General features: G+C 48.3%; 7 protein-coding genes across 7 annotated transcripts; 4 read left to right on the top strand and 3 right to left on the bottom strand.

Moving 5' to 3' along the window:
- Window positions 1-758: 758 nt before the first annotated feature.
- On the top strand, window positions 759-7,791 carry PEX2_071720 (Polyadenylate-binding protein/Hyperplastic disc protein; the record flags this gene model as incomplete). The annotated part of the gene is made up of 6 exons (XM_016744442.1): window positions 759-2,761; window positions 2,819-3,821; window positions 3,894-4,458; window positions 5,440-6,950; window positions 7,003-7,580; window positions 7,641-7,791. The coding sequence occupies 6 exons, from the start codon at window positions 759-761 to the stop codon at window positions 7,789-7,791; spliced, it is 5,811 nt and encodes a 1,936-aa protein (XP_016597026.1).
- Window positions 7,792-8,405: 614 nt separating this feature from the next.
- PEX2_071710 (transcription factor domain-containing protein) lies at window positions 8,406-10,652 on the top strand (the record flags this gene model as incomplete). The annotated part of the gene is made up of 3 exons (XM_016744441.1): window positions 8,406-8,464; window positions 8,507-10,039; window positions 10,106-10,652. 3 exons carry the CDS (start codon window positions 8,406-8,408, stop codon window positions 10,650-10,652), a joined length of 2,139 nt encoding a protein of 712 aa, XP_016597025.1.
- Window positions 10,653-10,854: 202 nt separating this feature from the next.
- On the bottom strand, window positions 10,855-12,085 carry PEX2_071700 (uncharacterized protein; the record flags this gene model as incomplete). Its single annotated transcript, XM_016744440.1, has 2 exons — window positions 10,855-11,311; window positions 11,793-12,085. The coding sequence occupies 2 exons, from the start codon at window positions 12,083-12,085 to the stop codon at window positions 10,855-10,857; spliced, it is 750 nt and encodes a 249-aa protein (XP_016597024.1).
- A 612-nt stretch (window positions 12,086-12,697) lies between these two features.
- Window positions 12,698-13,841, bottom strand: PEX2_071690 (uncharacterized protein; the record flags this gene model as incomplete). The annotated part of the gene is made up of 2 exons (XM_016744439.1): window positions 12,698-13,524; window positions 13,595-13,841. 2 exons carry the CDS (start codon window positions 13,839-13,841, stop codon window positions 12,698-12,700), a joined length of 1,074 nt encoding a protein of 357 aa, XP_016597023.1.
- A 269-nt stretch (window positions 13,842-14,110) lies between these two features.
- Window positions 14,111-14,749, top strand: PEX2_071680 (Zn(II)2Cys6 transcription factor domain-containing protein; the record flags this gene model as incomplete). The annotated part of the gene is made up of 1 exon (XM_016744438.1): window positions 14,111-14,749. The coding sequence occupies one exon, from the start codon at window positions 14,111-14,113 to the stop codon at window positions 14,747-14,749; it is 639 nt and encodes a 212-aa protein (XP_016597022.1).
- A 2,405-nt stretch (window positions 14,750-17,154) lies between these two features.
- PEX2_071670 (Oxidoreductase, N-terminal) lies at window positions 17,155-18,320 on the bottom strand (the record flags this gene model as incomplete). Its single annotated transcript, XM_016744437.1, has 3 exons — window positions 17,155-17,895; window positions 17,945-18,216; window positions 18,272-18,320. The coding sequence occupies 3 exons, from the start codon at window positions 18,318-18,320 to the stop codon at window positions 17,155-17,157; spliced, it is 1,062 nt and encodes a 353-aa protein (XP_016597021.1).
- A 1,511-nt stretch (window positions 18,321-19,831) lies between these two features.
- On the top strand, window positions 19,832-22,614 carry PEX2_071660 (fungal specific transcription factor domain-containing protein; the record flags this gene model as incomplete). Its single annotated transcript, XM_016744436.1, has 7 exons — window positions 19,832-19,878; window positions 19,948-20,943; window positions 20,998-21,206; window positions 21,254-21,386; window positions 21,447-21,668; window positions 21,754-21,909; window positions 21,972-22,614. 7 exons carry the CDS (start codon window positions 19,832-19,834, stop codon window positions 22,612-22,614), a joined length of 2,406 nt encoding a protein of 801 aa, XP_016597020.1.
- Between the last annotated feature and the right edge of the window lie 675 nt (window positions 22,615-23,289).

Below are 23,289 nucleotides of genomic sequence, written 5' to 3'. Positions count from 1 at the left end.
ACATTTGTCTATGTGTTTTCAACTGAATGTGAGCGCAGAAGCTCAGGCACCTGAGAGTTCTCTCTAATCTCTATGCCAGCGGCCCAGCATACCATCCACAACCACCTTCGCTGGGCATCACTCAACAACTTCATTGATCAACCTTCTCTTCCCTGGTTGATTGAATATATCCCATGTATTATAGTCTCTACAACATCAACTTGATTTGGAACACAAAGGACCCCGATGCATCGGTGGACGTGTGCCATTTGGGATTGAGACAGGAGCAATTGTGTACTATTTTGACAAATTCTATGAATATCAGATTACCAAAAAAGTTTTACCCAGTAGTCTCTCCCCTCTTCGGGCATTTGTTTGTTGGCACATCTTTTCTCTATAATGCACTCTTTTTCTGTTTCTTTTACTCTGAAGTTGTACAAGTAATTCCATATAATTTGACATTATTCACTCTCTAAATATACCACTCACTACTCTACTCATATGTCAGCTTAAAGGCCAGAATGTTCCACCTGAGCAGTGGCAATCGAGCGAGAAAGTACCAGGTCCCGTGGATATGTGGTCTGTGCTCAAGTCCGATAAGCCCGCTATGCTCTCCCGTATCGGCACCCGACAGCGACGGCGATGTCATAGTTCTTCACCTTCGCCTTTCCTCCCCCAACGGTGATGCGGGCTTTTGTTGTTTTGCTTCTCTGCATCTAGAGGGTTTGTTTTATCTAGCCTGCTGATCATCGTTTTATCAGGCAGCTCCTGCTGCAACCATGTTTCAATCCTTCACGGGCAATTCTCGTCGCCCGCGGCAAGTGAACCTCAGTGGCCGAGCCACTAATCCCTTCGCTGCATTCCCCGGAAACTCCCCAACTAGACAAACTCCACATGCTGCAAATCCCGAGAGCGCAGTCGCCATTGCCCAACGAGAGCGAGCCCTGAGACAGCACGAGAGAGATCGACAGACCGCATCTCGCACCGTTCAGCGAGTTTGGCGGGGTCATCAGAGCAGGAAAACAACATATAAGGGCTGGAAGTCTGAATGGGATACCTTTGAGTGGGAGAGGGTTACCAGTGCCCTGGGATTTGACGATGATCGTGGCCCAACGGCGGAGCTTGAGCGTCTGGAGTGTCTAGCACGTCTTTCCGCGCCACCATATCCCACAGCGGAGCAATGTCTGGACCAGCTCAGGCTTTTGGTTCAGTTTGTGGGATTGGTGAGAAAGAAAGAGGATGTTTTACGTCTGGTATATTTCTGCAATGTCTTTGAGCAGACCTTCCATGCTCTCCCCACGATTGCTACGGAAAATGACTGGACCGAGCTGTTGAAACGGCTGGCAATCGCTATTCTCCACGCCCTCGGCTCATCAAGGGACAGTCCGACTCATGAAGCAGCAGTTCTGCCCCTCCTTCGGACGATAGTCTTCCTTGTTGACTTGATACCAAAGAAGATGGCAACAATCGCCAAACACTACTATCAAACGATGGCGTTCTTGACAAAGAACATTGGGCTTTTGGAAGGCACACTGTCGCCGGAGCGTGTCACAAATGCTGTCCTGGCTCTTTTGAGACCCATAACATCAGAAACAATGGCAGCCTACGAAGCACTTGCTATGTCGTATCTCACCATTCCAAACTTGCCCGCTTATCTTGGCAAGCTTGATGGATTGGCGCACCAAATCAACTACAAATTACTGGCGCCTGCAATCGAATCATGTATACCTCTGACCAAAGAACGCCTTTCTGCCGAAGATGTCGAGGGTATCGAGGGTCGACTTTGGCTGCTTGCATACTTGATCTTCTTTCACCGATATGCGCTTCCAGGCCAGGCCAACTTGCAAGCCCCCGACCTCGGATTCCTGAATGTGGTATCTGGGTTGCTTAATTCAACCTCTATCTATCTGACAAGGTGCTTGGAAGCGGACGAGAATGGCTCGGATCCAGTCAGGGGTCCTTATTTGGATCAGTTCGTCGCAGATCAAGTCAGTAGCCTGGTCAACCAAAGTAGTATCACTGGATTACTCTCTCGCATCAAGACATCCCACCTTTCTCACGCAGATGTATCAAGCAACGAATACAACGCCTCGAGAGAAGCCAAAGTCCTTGCTACCTATGCTCTGAACTTGCTGAGGGTGTTCCCTCGGCGTGGAGACGACATTCGAATGTGGTTATACCTGGGTTCGGCACCGTCAGCAGGTCTGACTTCTGGCCAACCAGGTGCGAAAATACCGGCAATCAAATACTTCTGGCAGGCATCAAGATCGAGTCGGATTTTCGACACCATTAGCAAGGACTCGACCCGAGTTCTTCCGTTACTGCAACTGCCAGAAGATGGGGACCAAGAGGATCAAGAGCAGGAGTGGACGATCATCCTTCTCTTTTTTGAGCTTTACACATTCCTGTTGAAAGTCATGGATGATGAAGAGTTCTTCTCGAGCGCGTCTCCATTCACGTCTTCAACAAATGTGTTATCTTCGTGGACGAAAGAGAGCGCGCTGCCCCTTAAAGATATCAAGGATATGACCGTCTTCCTGAAGAACCTCGCTTTCACCCTATATTGGAATGTTGCCGACTTGACTAAGAAAGGACCTGTTCCATCATCCGCCGTTGATCTTAGAAGTTATTTCAGCAATACGGCTCAAGTTTCTGGACCAATTGAGCGTACTGAAGTGGAGGCCAAGAAGGAAATCAATGATCTTCCTGGTGTTACAGGTATCCCACTCGACTACTTCAAAGGCTTAGTTACGGGGTTGCTCAGAATGCTGCATGAGCGAGAGTAAGTCGAAATGTGCCATTGGCTATGATGTAGGCACCCTAGCTGACACGACTTTAGTTCTCGACGCAAATTCCTCCCTCAAAATCATTGGCTAATGACAGATCGATTCGACATGGAAGGCTTTATCCCAGCCGTTGTGGCAGAAGAGGAGAAACGCCATGAATTCCAGGACGACGATGAAGAATCCGAACCTGATCTTCTTGACGATGAATACCCGGAGCCTTCTAACCTTGTTGGCAATAGCCATGCGCGGCGACTGATTCACATTCAGGCTATGCGAAATAGTCAACGAAGGCAAGCTCAAAATAACGCTCTGGCTGCCATTGCACCACGGCTAGAGATTCTTCGAAATATGCCTTTCTTCATCCCATTTGCCACGAGAGTGCAGATCTTCCGTCAATTTATATTTAGGGATCAACAGCGTCGCCGGAAGGGCTTCGTGGATCCTGAGTCTTGGCGCTTGTCTGTGGCCCAAAACGCTATGATAAATGGACCTCCTGAGGGTGCGGCGGATATCTTGGCCCGGCACCACGCCGACATCCGGCGTGAGAGTGTGTTTGAAGATGCATTCTCTCAATACTATGGCTTGGGTGACGGTCTCAAAGAGCCAATCCAGATCAGTTTCATCGACCAGTTTGGAGCAATGGAAGCTGGCATTGACGGTGGCGGTGTGACGAAGGAGTTCCTGACCAGTATCACTAGCCAAGCTTTCAAGACTGATGACCATGAGAGCATGTTTGCGGAAAATGATCACCATCTGCTGTATCCTAGCCCGACAGCGGTTGACCAACTGAAAAAGGTTCTCAGCGAGGCTGGACTCACAAGTTCAAGCCTAGAGTGGCAGGATGATGTGCGCGGTCTTCTTCGACGATATGAATTCCTCGGCCGGATCATTGGAAAGTGTCTGTACGAGGGCATCTTGGTGGATGTCAACTTTGCTCCATTCTTCCTCTTGAAGTGGGCCTTGACAGGAGGCTCGAGGTCTGCGGTGAAGGAATCTTCCTATCGTGCCAACTTGAACGATTTGAAGGACCTTGATGAGGGGTTGTACCAGGGTTTGGTGAGTAGTGTCGCCCGGCAAGCTCGGGATTGTGTTTTTTGAATCTGCAGCTGACGAAATTTGTTCCACTAGTTACAACTGAAGAATTACCCCGGAAATGTGGAAGACTTTGGTCTTGACTTCACCATTAACAACGTAATCCGGATGCCCAGTGGAGCCAACCGCACTGTCACAGCAGAGCTGAAACCAAATGGCTCACAGACCGCTGTGACAAACAAAAACAGATTGGTTTACATTTCCTACGTGGCTCGTTACCGTCTACAGTTGCAACCTGCTCTACAGACAAATGCCTTTTTGCAAGGTCTCGGCCAGATCATTCAACCCGCCTGGTTATCCATGTTCAATCAATCCGAGTTGCAAACGTTAGTGAGCGGAGACAATGCTGATATTGATGTGGAGGATCTGCGACGGAACACCCTCTACGGAGGCGTGTATGTGATTGGTGATGACAATCTAGAACACCCGACCATTGCACTGTTCTGGCAGGTTATGCACAAGATGAACAACGAAGAGCGGCAAAAGGTCATCCGGTTCGTGACGTCTACCCCTCGAGCTCCATTGCTGGGATTCAGCCACCTTCGTCCCAACTTTAGTATTAGAGACTCCAGTGAGGACCAGGAACGCTTGCCGAGTACCAGTACGTGTGTGAATCTTCTCAAGCTGCCACGGTACTCAGATGCAGAGACATTGAGGAGCAAGCTTTTGTATGCCGTGAGTTCGGGAGCAGGGTTTGATTTGAGTTGAAGGGGCTTCATGTACATTTCCGGTAGACAGTTTGCTTATGATTAATTTTTGCATGCATAGCATGGGGATATTCTTTTCCGAACCATTTTTGAATGTAAGATGTATAGAGGTATCGAATACAGATGTACTTCCAAGGTTCTCGGTCCATCCGAGGTTATACTTAATAAGCCCTTAAAGCGGCAACCCCATCCCAAATAGGACTAGTGTCCCCATCTCGTGCAGCCTCTGAGTTTTCCAGAACCAATTGCTTTTGAACGGCTCAACTTTTTTTTCTTCCCTTACAACCTCCCCCTCCATCTCCGTTCTCTCTTTCTTTAGGGAAAAGTCTTCTTTTTCTTTTCGAATACTTAATCGAAAGATACAAAATCTCAAAAAAACACGAAAAACCCAGAAAAGACTTTTTCCAGTTATCTTATCTCATCCCCGATTGTGCGGTGTGTTGTGTGGAAGATTTTCTTTCAACGCCTCCATCGTCTTCATTTTCACCTGGTTAGTCATTTTGCTTTTTGTCTTCCCTTTGACTCTCTATTGAAACCTGTATCATCTCTGCTTCTTCTCCTTCTTCACTCTCTCTCTCTCTCTCTCTTTCTCTCGCGCATGCAACACACTTCGATTCCCCCTCCCCGCTAACCCGCTGCCAGTGCTCTCTGCTCAAGTGAAATTTCTCTGAACTCTTTGTTTCGTGGATACTTTGCTGTATGGCACCCCTCCCTTTTCATTGATTCACCCCTCGTTTTCCCCATTCCCCCCTTGGTTGCTTGCCAAAGAGACTGCATCAACTGCCGTGTAACCTTATCTCATATGCCTCCTTGATTCCCCCTCCCCCTCTCCGCGATAGGCTCGGCATGCACATGCTAAAACTTTCTTTTCTCAGTGAAAACAGTCGCCATTATGTCTGCTGAAGCCCCCGCCACCGCTCCCGTCACCGACAACGTTGTCGCCGCTGCCCCTGAGGCCAATGGCACTCCCGTCGAGGCCACTTCCGAGGCCGCCGGTGATGCTGCCAACAACCAGCCCCACTCGGCTTCCCTCTACGTCGGCGAGCTTGACCCCTCTGTGACTGAGGCTATGCTCTACGAGCTCTTCTCCTCCATCGGTCAGGTCGCCTCTATCCGTGTCTGCCGTGATGCCGTCACCCGCCGCTCCCTGGGCTACGCCTACGTCAACTACAACAACACAGCTGACGGTGAGCGTGCTCTTGAGGACCTCAACTACACTCTCATCAAGGGTAAGCCTTGCCGCATCATGTGGTCCCAGCGTGACCCCGCTCTGCGCAAGACTGGCCAGGGCAACGTGTTCATCAAGAACCTCGACAACGCCATTGACAACAAGGCTCTCCACGACACCTTCGCTGCCTTCGGTAACATTCTCAGCTGCAAGGTCGCTCAGGATGAGTTCGCCAACTCCAAGGGTTACGGTTTCGTTCACTACGAGACCGCCGAAGCTGCCAACAACGCCATCAAGCACGTTAACGGTATGCTGCTGAACGACAAGAAGGTCTTCGTCGGTCACCACATCTCCAAGAAGGACCGCCAGAGCAAGTTCGAAGAGATGAAGGCCAACTTCACCAACATCTACATCAAGAACATCGATCTCGAGATCACCGATGACGAGTTCCGCGTCATGTTCGAGGCCTTCGGTGAGATCACCTCCGCCACTCTCAGCCACGACCAGGATGGCAAGAGCCGCGGTTTCGGTTTCGTTAACTACGCCAACCACGAGAGCGCCGAGGCCGCCGTGGCTGAGATGAACGAGAAGGATGTCAAGACCCAGAAGCTTTACGTTGGCCGTGCCCAGAAGAAGCACGAGCGTGAGGAGGAGCTGCGCAAGCAGTACGAGGCTGCCCGCATGGAGAAGGCCTCCAAGTACCAGGGTGTCAACCTCTACGTCAAGAACTTGACCGACGATATTGATGATGAGAAGCTCCGTGACCTCTTCACTCCTTACGGTACCATCACTTCCGCTAAGGTTATGCGTGATGCCGCTGAGCGCTCCCCCTCCCCCGAGGGTGAGGAGAAGGAGGCCGACAAGGAGACCAAGGACTCCGAGGAGAAGGAGGTGAAGACCGAGGAGACCGCTGAGGTCAAGACTGAGGAGACCACCGAGGAGAAGAAGACCGAGGAGGGCGAGGACTCTGAGGAGAAGAAGACTGAGAAGAAGGCCTTCGGTAAGAGCAAGGGCTTCGGTTTCGTCTGCTTCAGCAGCCCCGATGAGGCCTCCAAGGCCGTCACCGAGATGAACCAGCGTATGGTCAACGCCAAGCCCCTCTACGTTGCTCTCGCTCAGCGCAAGGATGTCCGCCGCAGCCAGCTTGAGGCCAGCATCCAGGCTCGCAACACCATCCGCCAGCAGCAGGCCGCTGCCGCTGCCGGTATGCCCCAGCCTGTAAGTTACAATTTTCACGATCAGTATTTGCTCAGTTACTAACCTTGACTAGTTCATGCAGCCCGCCGTCTTCTACGGTGCTGGCCAGCAGGGCTTCATGCCCCCTGGACAGCGTGGCGGTATGCCCTTCGCCCCCCAGGGCGGTATGCCCATGCCTAACATGCCCGCCGGACGTCCTCAGTACCCCGGTCCCTTCCCCCAGCAGGGTGGCCGTGGCATGCCCCCCAACCAGCAGCTTCCTCCTAACTTCCAGGGTATGCCCATGGGCATGCAGGCTCCTGGTGGTATTCCTAACGGCATGGGTTACCCTATGCCCCAGGCTTTCGGACGTGGCGGCGGTGGCCGTGGTGTTCCCGGTATGCCCATGAACATGCGTGGTGGCCCCGGTTTCGGCCGTGGTGGTCCTCAGATGGGTCGTGGTGGTGGTCGTGGCCAGCCCGCCCCTGGCGGTCAGCCCGCTGGTGGCGAGCCCGCCTCCGCCAACCAGGCTCTCCTCGCTGCTCCCCCCGCTCAGCAGAAGCAGATGCTCGGCGAGGCTCTTTACCCCAAGATCCAGGCTCAGCAACCCGAGCTTGCTGGCAAGATCACTGGTATGCTTCTTGAGATGGATAACGCTGAGCTGCTTGGCCTGTAAGTTGCACTCCGATTCTTTTTTATTATTTGTGACATGATTTGCTAACGTTCCTTCAGGCTCGATGATGAGGAGGCTCTCCGCGGCAAGGTTGATGAGGCCCTTAACGTCTACGATGAGTACATGAAGAACAAGGGTGATGGTGAGACCACCGAACCCAAGCCCCAGGAAGCCGCCAAGGAGGCCCCTGTTGAGGAGAACAAGTCTTAATTGATGTGTTCACTCTTTGTCTTCTCGGAAATCTTGGACGCACGTTTTTGACGACTTTTCCTTTCTCTTATCATTATTTGTTCCCATCTTTTACCCTTTCTACCCCTACATCTCCCTATCTCTGATCCTGATATCCCTCGGTTCGAAAAGTTTGTTCTTAGGCAGTCACCTTCCTGGTGTTTAGTTGAATGCGGTATGACATTCGGATTTTTTTTTTCCTCTTTTCCGATTTCCCTAGTACTGGCCTATTTCCTTTTGCCTCCCACTACTGGGCTATTATTGAGTGTTTCCAGGTTGGCATTGGTAAAAGTCTTTTTTTATTCTAGGCGCTGGTCGTGGTTCCTTTGACAGCCTTTTCGCTATCTTCGTTTTTTCTTTTTTTTTTACTCAGCTGGGAGGGATTTGTGAAGTTACTTGTTTCCACAGCTCTCCCTTCCTGCGTTCTGTGTCAAATAGATTTATGAATTCTCACGGAAAAATCCGGTCGTTCTTGTGCTTGCTCTCAGGTTCGAGAGAGCAGCGCTAGACAATCAATAGGATGGCCGTGGCCTATTTTGCTTCATCAAGTTCTTTCGTAGACGAGAGATGTCTTCTTATTCCCTAGACTGTCGACTATGTGGCCGCTATTGTTTGCCTTCTCCGATGACTCAGCATATTTCGATGACGCCCCGGGGTGGGTGGATGATTTCTGTGGGAATAAAATTGACCTTTATAGAGAACGCCTGGGCATCTCATTCACACGAGATGATATATACACAATGGCATCAGAATTTGTACCCGAGACATCTGAAATTGGCTCCTTGACGGCACACTCGAATGAGGACAGCCAGTTCGTCGGTAGCTCAAGTGGCGTCTATTTCATAAAGACAGTGAAGCGTGCATTCAACGACATAGATGGTCCGGGTTCATCAGAGTCAAACTTGCCCACAGCAGAGGAAACGCTCGTAGGCGCTGAAACCTCACCTCATGACAAGCACCAGCGCACCTCATCCGTCAGAGACACCGCTTCGTCCTTGGAGGTGGTTGAATCTCCCACAGAATGGACCTACGACCCATCATTGACAGCGTCTCTAGGAAAGCTACCTCCCGCAGATGTGGCCAAGGGCCTAATGATGATGTATTTCAAAGTGTGGCACCCTCTGTTCCCGTTCCTGCACGGTCCCACCTTCCTGCAGGCGATGGAGAAGGTCTACTCCAATAGAAATCAAACTCAACAGACGCAGGAACCTTGCATAGACCACCGCAGTACATGCTGGACAACTATCTTCCAATGTGTCTTCAATCTAGGCAGTCTACTAGCGCCAGACTTGGATCTACCATCTGAATCGAAGATCCAATCACCAACCAGTTTCAACTCTTTGCTCGGGACTCTCTCCTCTCGACATGATATCGTTTCCCTGCAAGCACTTCTAGCTATCCAAGTCTATCTTGTTGCTACAATGTCACTTCGGCAAGCATCGACTGTCGGGGGCTGTATCCTACGCTCGATGCTCCATGCTGGTCTCCACCGGTGTCCGTTTCGATACAAGCAACTCTCCACCCACGACCGACAACTGCGGAAGCGGGTCTTCTGGTGCGCTTATGCCATTGATAGATATCTAAGTCAGGCTTTGGGCTTGCCGCTTGGTATACAGGATTCTGATATTGATGTATGTCTCCCTGCTGCCCGGGAAATGCATTCTCCTCGAGGCCAGGCGACTCAGTCCATGAATGGTAGCTCCGCGCCACAGCACGGTAATAAAGAAGACCAAGGCAAGGAAAGTGTTCTTGCTAGCTACGTTGACTCGGGAACTCTGACGGGCCGGGCATTGGAGCTTTTTCATAAATCGATATTGGTTCGATCCGTTCGTCGCAGTTCGGTGTTGTTCCTTGTGACGGACGTGCACAAGTGGTGGAATAGTCTTCCCACCGAACTGCAAAGAAAACCGGCGGTATTTGAACAAAGGGTGGGATCTGTGATGACAGATACTGCGTTTGATTTTGCTCCTTTTTTCACTGTGCTGTATCAGCATCTCATTCTGATCATTCATCGGCCTTCGCTGTCGCTGGATCCATCAACTGCGGAATTCTGCTCTGGGTTGCAAACTTGCATCGGGGCTGCCCGGGCTATCCTATCGGCGCTCGGGTTGCAAGTTGATAGCCGGCAGGCTTTGTTCTGGCCCGGCTTTTTGTCGGCTGCGTGGATGTCTGGGTTGGTTTTGGCTTTGGCTTGTCAACTTAACCAATATGTGTTGACAAAGGGTCTTCAGTACGTGATGTGTTTCTGTTTCCTGCGTGATCTTCAATTGATTACTGTCTACTAACTACACGATAGGGAGATTGAAGAGTTTTCCGAGTTCCTACGTTTGATGTCCACTCAATGGGAGACAGCCAAACACTGCCACATGTCGCTTTCAGTGCTAGCCACGAAAATCCAACGGTCAGAAAGCGGCTCTGATCCAAGAGCAAACTCTCAGGCATACGTAACAAGGGGCTCTGAGGGAAGCCCGACACTTGCGGAATCTTTGACTGCACGCGAGGAGAACAGAAGGAGACTTGGTCGCCTGTCGCACTTGCAAGAAGAACCTTGCCTATCGGCAGAGCCGTCGCAGACCGAGCAGCGGAATAACGTATGGGGGGATTCTATCCACAGGGGACATGATCCCGTGGTAGCTCCTTCGGTGTCGATGCATCCGTCACAAACGAACGAACAGGGCATCCTCGCCGATACACCCTCTTCACTGCAGATGGATTTACAGGAGACCAATTCCACACAGTTTGAGGGGATATCGAATTTCGACTTGAACATGGCTGATTTAATCGAGGGCGCTGACTTCGACACTCTGTTCGATATGATCGGGCAGCAATTCCCAAGCTTCTAAGACCTCTACTACATACACACTACTGATTGAAAAACACAAACCATTCTACAATCTAACGACGACTCTACTTGGATAATACAGAAGACAACCCAAAAATAATGCATATCATACCATTCACGCAGCGGGTATGTATATTTCTCTCAAACGCTCATCATGTATCATGAAATTCCCCATTGGGGCCATAAGCCCACCCTCAGCATCATCAACCCCGATCCTGCACCTCACGCCGGAAAAGCAAAGCCCGATTGATACGCACTCTCCCATTCCGAATCTCCTGGCAATAGTAGTCAGCCTGCAGTTCCGCAGCCGCGAGAATAGACGCCTTGTTGGAATGGTAGTCTCCGGGCACCTTGATAGAGACGCACAGGGGGTAGTCATGATGCTTAGCGTGGACGGAGATGGAAGCGGTGCTTGTTCGGATGTAAGCTGCGACTGTGCGCATGAGGGTCTCGTCGTCGGAGTCGGAGTCCCGCGCCTTGATGAAGACGTTCACCCAGTTGCTGACTTGGCGTGGGTCGTACTCGGGTTCTGGGATTAGCTCCCCATCGAAGTAGAACATGCTCTGCATCTTTCCCGGGTTGGAGGTGAGGATTCCAATATCTTGAATGTGGGAATCGGGGGTGGGTTGCTTACCTTGTGGTTTGTTTGTGGTGTTGTGACTGGCTGGGAGGAAAGGTGGAAGATGGGAAGGAGGTGGGTTTCGAGTTCGGGTTTGGGATTATATAGGCTCTGTTTATATACTCTTCTATTGTTTGTAGTTGGCTCAGGAGCCTGCATAGGTAAGAACAAAGGAGGTATAATACAATGCTATTTTCAAGGCTTTCATCTATTCCAGGATGGCTTTGTCCTTCTGTATTTATTGAGGTCTTGAGGAATCTCCCAGCAGATTGAGGTCTGCCTAGTTCATGACTCGAAAGGAATCTGTGTATCATTTCTGCCTACTCTATTGTGACAATGGATATTTGTTGAGCTTGAAAATACTTTAGGTGTCCTTAGTATGCTCTTTCGACCAGCAAGAATAACAGAATACAAGACGATGATATCATGATATACGGTCTCAGAATCTCAGACGCAAATCCCAAACACCGTATCCCAAAAATTCATCTCCGAAAAAGCAGAGACCTATTAATATGAACCGACCCCAAAGCAACCTCCGCTTGAAGATATTCCGCCGATAGCTCTGCAGCAGCAAGAATCGACTCCTCATCATCATGTTCTCCAGGCACCTGGATCGAGATACAGAGCGGGATATCGTGATGCATGGCATGGCCAGTGATACTGACGACTCTTGTGCGGATGCAAGTGATGACTGTGCGCATTATGGCGAGGTCGTCGCATCTGTAGTCGCGTGCGTTGAAGAATACGTTCACCCACTTTGTTCTTCGAGGGCTATATTCGGGTTCTTGGATTAATCTTCCGTTTTGGTAGAACATCCCTTGGAGATTGTTAGTTAGTTGGATTGAGTCGTGGATGAAGGGAGTGACCTTCTATCTTTTGACGATAATGAATGGAAAGTTGAGTTTGTGTATGGATGGGTTCGAGTGGTCGAGTGGATTTGGCCTGCTTGAAGGCCTTTCTGAGTGACTGTGAAGTCCTGATACAGGGTAGGTGCTAAGGCCGTTTAAATGTTGGACTCTTAAGACAGGAGCTTACTGATCTTGTTTCTACTTCTTATATATGAGGGAAACAGGTGTCATATCGCTATAATGACATTTTCGGGCTCCTTAGTTCATGGCCTCCTGATCTGTTTCGTCTTGTGCGAGATGGCTTTGAGGTTCTCTTTATGAATATTCATACACATGACAGGAAAGTGATCTTCTGGACTATTCTCAAGAATATATTGCCCATTGCTCAAAAGGAAAGTGTCTTCTATAGGTCAACTTCTATAATCATCATTTTGTACTTTATGTCCATTGATATTCAATGCATGGTCAACTGATCAATTCATCTAAGGTGTATTTCAGATGACATGAGATGGAAAGACAAAGAAACAAAGAATAGAAGGAAAAAAGAAGGAAAGACAATGAATTGTCTCAGATCTTCTTTCACAACTTCTCAACCTCCAAACAAACCGCATCCACAACCCCTTGAGTGTCAGATGTCCCCCCAAGATCAGGGGTCAGAATCCCCTTGGCACAAACCCGTTCCACACAACCCATCAACTGCGCCGCAGCATCCTCCTCCCCAATCCAAATCAACATCTCCGCCGCCGACCAAAAAGTAGCCACCGGATTTGCAACCCCCTTCCCCGTAATATCAAAAGCACTACCATGAACAGGCTCAAAGATCGACGGATTCTTGCGCGTCGGATCCAGATTACTAGAAGGCGCAACACCAATCGACCCAGCCAACGCAGCAGCAAGATCCGACAAAATATCCATATGCAAGTTCGTTCCGACGATCGTATCAATCGACTCCGGCTTCACAACCATCCGAACAGTCATCGCGTCAACAAGCATCTTATCCCAGCTGACATCCGGGAAGTCCTTTGCCACAAGTGCGGCAACTTCATCCCACAATACCATCCCGTTGCGCATGGAATTGCTCTTCGTGACGACGGTTAGGAGCTTACGCGGCCGAGACCGCGCTGTCTCAAATGCGAAGCGCATAATCCGCTCGATGCCGACCCGTGTGAATAGCGCTACTTCTGTCGCTGCTTCCCATTGCTGTCCGACGTGGGACCGTCCGCCTTGGCCTGCGTACTCACCTTCGGAGTTCTCGCGTACGAGCATCCAGTCGATGCCGTTGGTTGCTGTGTTGAGGGGGCATTTGGTTCCTGGGAAGGTGCGGACTGGTCGGACGTTGGCGTATAGTTGGAGTGGGCCGCGCAGGGCGAGGAGAAGACCCCAGAGTGAGATGTGATCGGGGACATCTGTTGTTATTAATATTGCTGTTTACTTGTCGGGTGGTTGGTATGATGCTGTATAGTATAGAGTACATACCAGGTGATCCAACGGAACCGAATAGTATAGCATCGTACTGGCGTAGAGTGTCGAGGTAGCCTTCAGATACATATCGTCCGGTTTGTTTGTAGTACTCGGTTCCCCATGGGATATGTTCAAAGTCGATGTTGAATGTACCAAGAGTCTTTGCGAGTTTCTCGATGACTTGGATAGTAGCGCTGACTACCTCAGGGCCAATGCCATCGCCTGGGATAGAGGCAATGCGGTATGAATTCTTTGAAGTCATATTGAAGAAAGATATATGTGTAGAACTAGAGAAGATGTAATGAGTATTTCCAGAGAATAAGATGCGGATAAATGTCCAGACTATATACAAAACATGTCTGCGATTAAAGACGGTTGATAGTTCACCCTCTGCCATATACACATTTTGACCAAATGGCCGCTATAACACAGCCAGGAACTGTCGGTAGAACTTTCAGGCGATGGGATCTGCCGGTCGCCACTGCTACCACTCTCTCCTCAACACTTGAATCTACCACACAAGAAAATAAAATGCCATCGAAATCAAAGGCAAAAACACCAGCGCGTATAACAATCGCATGCAACGCATGTCGATCAAGAAAACAAAAATGCAGCGGCCGAAAACCTATTTGCGAACAATGTCTCGAGAACAATCGACCGTGCAACTGGCCCGAACAGCTTCGAAGAGGACCAGAGAAAGGATATGCCGAAGCACTGGAGAACCGACTCCAGCTCACTGAAAGCATTCTCTTAAATTTACTCCCACATATCTCGGACGAGCAGCTTTCGGCTGCGATTCCTCGTCGAGCGAATAGCGGCGCGTATGTGCCATTTCCCAGGCTTGAGAAGAGGGGAATGGAGAGTTGGTCGGAGTTCCCTCTTGATACTTCTCATAGTATTCGGAGGTGGCAGCAAGCTTGCACTGAGTCTGAAAGCATGGGTGTAGAGACACAGGGCTCAAAGAGAAGGCGTTTGCAGAATGAAAGGCCTTATGACTCGATTCAAATGTCCACTGCAATTCGAGAGATTGATGGAACTGTCAATGAAACATCGGGTCATTCGGTCCTCGAGTCGTCAGGTAATGCACATGAAGAGAGTGCTCCGGTGGAGAGAATGAGCTCTTGGCAGGGAGCCCCTTCGTTCGAGTTTCAACGCCAGTTTCTTTGGTGAAAACAGAAGAAGGGTTCTTGCTTCAAGTTTGTTACATATTGTTTGAAATACCCCATTTTGCCCTGTAGCCCACAAGATCAGCCAATGAAGATGAATCCTGAACCGCAACCCGATTTTATGTCGTAGTCAACTAATCATATGAAATATTGTGTTCGTACTCACCCTCATCTATTTCTGATGAATGCCAGTAATTGAGTGAGACAAGACAAAAATCCCCGTGAGGCAACAAGCATGTTAGAAAAAGACAGAAGAATTATAAGTAAAACAGATAGAAATGGCCTTGTACGATACGTATGAAAGGCAGCCCAAACTACCTTTGACTCCCTTTTTTTTAAAAAAAAAAAAAAAAGAAGAAAAAAAATAAACACCCTTGAATGGGCGAGGGACCAAAGATTAAGTCAGATATTGTTAGGGTTTGCATCTTTGCTTTGTTCTAAATCTCTGATTTCTTTCCACTTTTGATGAAGAGGAGGGTCGAGCGGCGAGCATGTTTAACATCTGAAGCGGGGGGTCGGCAGAGGACCCCACCCTTCCGCATTCCCTGCCTGGGCTATCGCCGCGGGGGATGTACTATTTAGGGGTTACTCTTCTACATATAGGACTGTCTACGGCTCACTTTTCCCTCATTTGAATGTGAACTAACTTCGGGAAACGCGTCTACGAATAGATAATACCTGTTCTCGGAGATTACATCTAGTTGATTCTGTTTGCAGGTCTTAAAGGTTCAAATTGTAGTTTGACCTGAACCCTGTAGATATGGTACATTTCTCATCTCACCGCTTCTTGACATCTACAGAGGTTTACATCTGGAAGTCAGAGCATAGGGCCATCAAAGATTCACTGATATCAAGCAAGTTTGGCACATGGAAAGGGAAGCAAAAATTCCATTTTAAATATGAAATTAGAGTCATTCAGCAGAATTAAGTGATCTTGAATATGCTGAGTTTGATTTCCTTACTACAGGCGGTTTCACTTCAAGATGAAATTCAACAATAACTGCGCCGCTATTATACAGTTCCCACTGCCCGGCACTATCATGTTTCCCGAAGAAAAATTCCGCAATGGATCTCTATCATGCTATTTCTCTTGGACAAAACTGCAGATAAAATCCAATTCCAGTACCCTCTATTTCTCGCTGGGCAGAAACAACAGAGTCTCCCTCGGTACTAGGTCCTATTATTATTATAGACTAGATCCCCTACAAGGGAAGTATGGATTATCTTCTTTAGATGCCAGGACGCTAGGCAGGATAACGGCCAGTACTTAATCTGGACCTTAAGCGGGTTAGGCTAGAAGATCTTTGAGGTGCTAAAAAAAGCAAAACTAACTTGGCACAGGAGAGACAAGATAGAATTAACTTGGTTGCGGTTTCGGACACTATATCCCAATTACAGCAATAAGATGGATATCGTGGGTCTACTAGGACTCCGCGAATAACTCCCCCCCTTCGTCTCTCAATCTCTCCTTCTGTTTCTGTCACCCACCTATGACCCGAACCCAGCGTAATTCGGCCTTCAGAGGATAAAGGGTGTCAGTCTTGCAAGTGTGAGAGGTGTCGGCCTGTTGAGGTATACGGCGCAGAAATCAAAAGAGCGCTGTATAGTCGCAACTCTCGTATTTTCAAGACTGGCATGCAACGATGAAGCAAAAGTAGAGATATCGGTGGCGGCGGCAGGTGGGGGATACTTGTTGAGCTTGAATTTCCAACATTATGTTGGAGAAATTCTGTGATATTGTCAATTAAATGATCAGCTTTCTTTACTCAAAGTACTGACCATAAGGGTTGTTTAAGCCCAGTGATAATTCCATAAAGAATAATGGTGCTTTTTTGATTCATCCAAAACCACGCTCCTCCATTCAGTGGAGGTGGGCGGTTTTGTTGGTTGGCCCAGAAAATAGGGCAATGCCAGGGGCGGTTTAGGTGAGCGGTTTGACAACAGTTGTGTATCCTATAATTAGATACAAGTTAGCTGGGCCGCTCGCGGTAGAGTCGATGGTAACCTACGGTTTCCAATTTGTGGAGAATAGTGTCTAGGAGACTCTACCGGTGCGAGCCCTCCTCTTAGGTTGGTGGTGTCTTGACTTTGGCACCAAGTCTGTCGCTTTCCACGAATCTTGGGGGCGTTCAGAATCACAATTTCATTGGCAACATTTTAGCGTGCATAAAAGCAAGCAATCAAGTCCAAAGAAGTTCTTCGAATTCAGTGACTGGATAATTGAAAGCTAGGATGAGGATGAGGAGGAAGCGTGGAAGGTGGAAGGTGGAAGCTTGTTGTGGATAATTAAGTGACATGTTCACGCGTGTGACGTGAGATATGTGCTAGACATGTGCAAACAAACAAAATCAGAAAAGCACATTGGTGCCTATTGAATGGATAGACAGCTTCAGGGAAGATGCCCTGCATCTAAAGTCTAGCCTCTTTCCCAGAATTAAAATTAATTTTTTCCCCAGTAAGTAAACTAGATTGCAAAGCCGAGCCAATAACAACCGCTTTGACCGAACTTGAAAGCGACACTGGTGCGGTTGTGTTATCCAAGCAACAAGAAGTGAACTCATTAGCTTCCGTAAGAAAAGCCTCTCTGAAACGCTCATAGTAATGCTTGGGAAGATCACGTCTGGCACCCTGGCCATCATGAATCTCAAGGTGGTTCTTCTGGCCTTGCATATTGACTCTGAGTGACCCCTTCTCGCAGATGATCTCAGTTGTATCTTCCTGTCCAGCAGCCATCATACGTGAGCAGAAAAGGGTAGCAATCTTGCCGCCATCAAACTCGACCGTAGCTACCGCGTTGTCACGATCCTTGCTTGAATCCAATTCAGTGTGGACGGCAGTGACTCCAACAGCCTGCAGGCTTTTGATATTGGTGTTCTCACCAAGGAACCACAGCATCAAGTCGATGTCGTGGATGGAGCAGTCGAGGAAGATTCCGCCGCTCGTCTTGGCGTACTGCACGAATGTCCCAGTAGTGTTGAGCATATCTGCGGTCTGGGATCTGAAGACTACTGGTCGGCCATGTTGGCCCGAGACCATTCTCTCATGGGCTTCTCGGTAGGAAGCATCAAACCGGCGCGAGAAACCGCACATGACTTTCTGGTTAGGGTGTGTTTTTAGAGATGTGTTATATGCGTCGAGAACGGATTGAGCCTGTTGAAATTAGCATGTGTCTCCACATTTGGTCTTTGGAAACACCTACAATCTTGATGTCAAGAGACAAAGGCTTCTCGCACATGACGTGCAATCCTTTCTTGATAGCAGCAATAGTATGATCTGCGTGGACTGCAGTAATACCAGCAACTACTACGGCATCCAAGTTTTCTTTCTCGAGCATTTCATAGTAGTCTTTATAAATTCTTGCTCCTGTAAGGTTTTCTGCTGCCCATTTGTGCTCGTTGAGATCAGGTGAGCTTGCTGCTACCACCTCAGCACGAGGAGTGAAAACATGGTAGTTCAATGCATGTCGTTGGCCTATTATGTGTCAATTAAAGACCTTGGCAGAGTCCGATTTGGGAATAATGCTTACCCATTCGGCCAAGACCGGCGATACCGACGCGCAACTTTGGGGCCGACATCTTGAGAGGAATAAATGTGTTATGTAGATGTGTTATAGGAGATTGTTAAATAATAAAGACCTTCAAACTGCTTTCCAGGGGTAGTCGCTTTAATAATAGCTCAGCCGGGGTTATATACACGATCGTTATTTGGGGTGGATACAAACAAGGCTTGGCCGGGAAAGGGAATCCGAGTGGAACTAAGGCTTGCTAACCAGTAGCACTACTGCATTTGCAAGAAGTACCACTGAAGCTATCTTATTACTGAACCTGTTTTGCTATGTTTTCTGCACATCTTTTAGTGCATCTGAGAAGGGCCGATGTCAAGGTAGGCAGAAGCCTCTTGGGTCCAATATAAAGAAATTTTGTATTTTATTAAGTGAATGAAAAAACTCAGATTGGAAAACTGCATTAAAAATCTGTTAAATAGACTCTTCGATGATATTTAAGATACTCTGTGGTGTCTTAGACAAAAGCGCTTTGCTCTAGTTGAGGCTTGGCCATTACCCCACAAAGTTTAAAGATACTATTGAATGCATTCTGAAGTTGGCTCCGAGAAGTATACCGGTGAAGATATTTATCTATACAACATAAAGGGACCTTCGGATTCCAGCATAAGCCACAATTGCACAGTGCTCAGTGCCAAGGTGGTAGATAGTATGCAATAACGTTGGTTCCACCAACTTGTTAAGAGAAAGCAGTAGCGGATCCAAGAAGAGCCCTGCGCAATGTTTGTTGCTTGCTTTTTTGCACTTGTAGATCGGCGGTAATGGCTTTGATTGCTGGACTTGGGATTCATGGTTCACAGAGATCAATCTTCCGATTTCGTGTTCGGTTTATATTAGTATTTATGTTCAATAAAATCTACTCTATGTGATAGGACTGCGCGTTAAACTAATTAGTCCTTAAAAATCTGGAGTGTTGCAGAAAACATGGAGTGTACATCCATGTGCAACCCCCCACATCGGGTTATGATTCCCGTAAAGGTTGTCTATTCCTAATTAGGTTAGATCCAACCTCGGTTATATCAGCGATTGGTGCAGCCCCGGATGAAGGAACGAAAATTAGACGACACCTCCTTCACCAACGATGCCGTCTATCACGCTACCTGATGTCATTCATCCTTTACACATACGAGTCTTCCCCGCTTAATGTTTTAGAATCACAAATGCGTGAATTGACAGGTGGTCCTTTTCGTAGAGCCAATAAACGACAGTGGAAACTTTGGAAGTTATAGTTCGGATTAAACATTTCCCCTTCAACATTACCCCGCACTGCACTTAGATCTTTCAAGCCACCCTCTATATTGCCAATGGGCTCAGATATTGCAAACGCATCGTCTCATGGCAGCAGAAGAACGAGAAAAATATGACAAAGCCCAATGTCCCCCCAAAGAGGAGGAATCATGCCTCCATGGCATGCGTATCATGTCGGGAGAGTAAAGTCAAGGTGACATATCAATTAGCTGGATGGAAAATACACGAAGCTAATCCCAGCAGTGTGATGGCGGTAAGCCTAAATGCTCCAGCTGCATGAACAAGCACCGCGAATGTCAATACCAGGCCGTAGACAAGCGAAAGTAAGTGGCCGCTAAGGTCATTTCATAAGAAAGGTCTGTTGGTTAGATAATAGCGCTGATTATATGAAGGCTCCCACTCCGTGTTGCTATAGAGCTTCTATCAAGCAGAGTTGAGCAGCTCTGTCTCTATATCCGTGAAAGTGGATTGGAGGTCCCGCCTATGCCGCAAGAAAGGGACACAGCGTTGGCTAACGTCCTTGATCTTCTTGGCTTGACTGAAGTTCATTCAGCCGCAAGAAACAATCACGCTACCAGCAAATCCTCTAACCCCAAGTCCCCATCCGCAAGCGATGATCTGCCTTTTGATGCACCCCCTTCTGTGCCATTCTCCGCTCCTGGTATAACAAATGATTCAAAGAGCACTTTGGCTCAGACACCAACAGCTCCGGGAAACACATCGCAAATATTTCAACCGAGTTTCACAATGTTTTCGGACCCTCATGCCGTGTCGACACTGCCCATGGTCCTTGATACTGAAGATCTGGATATCTCCCTTGCAGAACAATATCCACCCGCAGATGATCACTCGGATAATTCATTGACCAACTGGGACTGGACTTTAGATTTTGAGACATGCATTACACCACCATCTCCAGAAATTCAAGGCATTGACACAGAACCACTACAGCCGCCAGTGGAGCAATTGGAGAGGCAGGCAGAGCCTTTTGAGCCTGCCGTCGTTCAAACCCCGCTCAGCCTCGACAATGATACCAGGAGCACGGAAGAAATTGAAGATCTTATTGACGAGCTTTCTGATCGCATGGGCACATTGCGCTTTGGGCCTGGAGGGAAAGCTCGCTTCTATGGCCCTACATCGACCTTCAACCTTGCCGATGCCCCAGTATCCATCAACAGTCAGACACATCGGGCGGTCAATTATCTCGACGACGCAGACTACGACAGACAAGTCCCATTATCTCTCGAGGAGCATCTTCTTAATCTATATTTTACCTGGCAAGATCCATCGTTCCACGTCGTCGACCGAGAAATGTTCGAGAAAGGCAAGATAGCCTGGGATGGGAAAGAAGAGACCCCGTTCTATTCCGAGGCACTCTGCTATGCAATGTAAGTTTATTTCAACTCGACAATCTGGACATATATAATAACATTTGCAAACAGGTGCTCTCTTGGTGCTGCTTTTGAAACCCGTTATCATCCATCCTTTGTGACATACCCGAAATCACTCGGTGAATTCTTCGGGGACCGTGCAAAAGAGCTTCTTGAAATTGAACTAGACTCTCCATGCGTGTCAACAGTCCAAGCATTAGTTATCCTTAGCAGCCATGAAATTGGGGTGGGCTCAGATACACGTGGGTGGCTCTACAGTGGTAAGTTCTGTGGCAAGTTGCTGGTTTGCCTAGCTTACAATTCCTAGGGATGGCTCTTCGACTTGCTTTTGATCTTGCCCTGCACATTGACCTGTCTACATATGTTGCTCGTGGGTCCGTTACCGCTGCCGACGCTGAGCTGCGTCGAACCGTCTTTTGGGCTGCGTATATGGTGGATCAGTGAGTTCTTGCGTTGTTCTCATATGCGCTCAGGATATCTCTAAACTGTTGAACTTCTAGTCTTGTCGGCTTCTACCTTGGTAGACCTTTTTACACCAACATGGAGGATGTTACGGTCAAAAAGCCGAACAATGACGTCCAGTATCGAAAACCTTGCAAATGGACGCCCTACGCTTCTCCCATTCCATTTGAACATGATTCGGAATTATTTGACTACGTTGGGGCTGTCAGTCAACAGGAAGTCTCATTATGTGAGCTTATGGCGCCCTGTGGCTACTTTCTGTAAGCTTTCGTTCCCGTTTATCGTCTCTCCTTGGCAGCATCGGTTGGGCCCGAGTGAGTTTCCTTGGCTAACCTTGTGAAAAAGGTATGGAACATCAGTTATTCCAAGAGCCTTGCTCCAGCAGCTCAATGAGAATAATGTTGCCAAGCTTCTCAATTGGAAAGCTCAGTTGCCCTCAATTTTACAAATTAACCTCAACGATCATACGTCTCCTTATCTTCCGCATGTGTTGCTACTTCAGTGAGTTTTTATTAGTTTCTTTCAGAAGTCTCAAGGAAAAGGTATGCTAACTCATCTGAAAGCATGCAATATTACCAAAATCTCATCTACACCCATCGACCATGGATGTCAAAAGGCTACCTGCAACCACAGCCCCCGAAGGGACCTGGCTCCACCCACGCTCGAGAGATGTGCATCAATTCCGCCGTTTCCATTGCCAAGATCCTTATATTGTATGAGACCAGATATACTCTCCGCCGCATAAACATCAAAGCAGTGTCGATCACCTCCTCCGCCGTACTCCTACTTCTCTTCGCCGCCGTTTCCCAATACCAAACCGAAGGAGGAGAGAATATCATCGCCCATTTGAGTACCTGTTTCAGGGCCCTCGAAGAGTTCTCCCTATCTTGGCAGAGTGCTAATCGCGCTAAAGACCTTCTGGTTAGACTACAGCATAAATGGGAGGTTCGCACACGTGCTACCAAGCCGGACCGCGGGCCTGATGGGGCCGGATACCCACCAAGAAAACGATCACGAACACTTAATGGGTCTGACGCCATGATCCCTAATCATAGGAGGCTTATAAATACACAGCCTGAGACGCCCTGGCATGATGTCCAATTGGAGTCTGGGCTAGGCTGGATGCTTATGCTCAGCGGTCAGCTTGTGTCAAATGGGGATGAAGATATCTATTCATTCGTCGGGAATACGGTCATCCCCGAATAAGAACACGAAATTCATTAGACATATCCAAAATTTCAATTAATTTTCTTTCGCATGGATTGTGGGAAAAAAAAGCTTCAATTTGTTGATAAATGGTTAAACGGAGCCCCCTACCTCAAAGTTGAGTGGCGCGTTTTTAAGAGTTGGGCCGAGGTTCTGCCATACTACTCAGCCACTTAATCAATTATAGTTTACATAGTAAGCAGCCTTGCATTAATTTTCTTCACAAATAATTGCTTATTGGGCCTTCTTGGCTTCGTTATGTAGTCCACACGTTTCTCCTATCCTCGTCGATCCTGATGTCGCCCCACAGTTGCCCCTTATCCTAACGCTGATCAGCACTGCTAGTTTCACGACCAAGGCCATATCTGGCGATCTGGTGACCTAGGTAGGTATTCCGTATCCCAAGCCTATCTCGGGACTATTTCGGAGCTTGTCTCGTGGGATAGTGGGGCCGGTGTGGATCCAGGAATGACCTCGGGGTCGCAATCGGAGAATCAGTCCTCTTGCTCTATGCTATATGCTGTACAACAACCAGAAGCTGTCGTGGTGATGAAACAGTTGACGATGAAGATCTTTGCTGGGAGATAAATCACATGTGACAGGACTGACTTAGGTTTGTTAGGTGTTTACATGTAGAGTGCAGGTACTTACAGTCTTACTGCATTGTGTCGAAAT

The sequence above is a fragment of the Penicillium expansum genome (genome assembly GCF_000769745.1).
Source record: "Penicillium expansum strain MD-8 chromosome Unknown contig238, whole genome shotgun sequence".
Taxonomy (NCBI): Eukaryota; Fungi; Ascomycota; class Eurotiomycetes; order Eurotiales; family Aspergillaceae; genus Penicillium; species Penicillium expansum.
The sequence above is the reverse complement of the archived record's forward strand: the minus strand, read 5'-3'. Positions and strand labels throughout refer to the sequence as shown.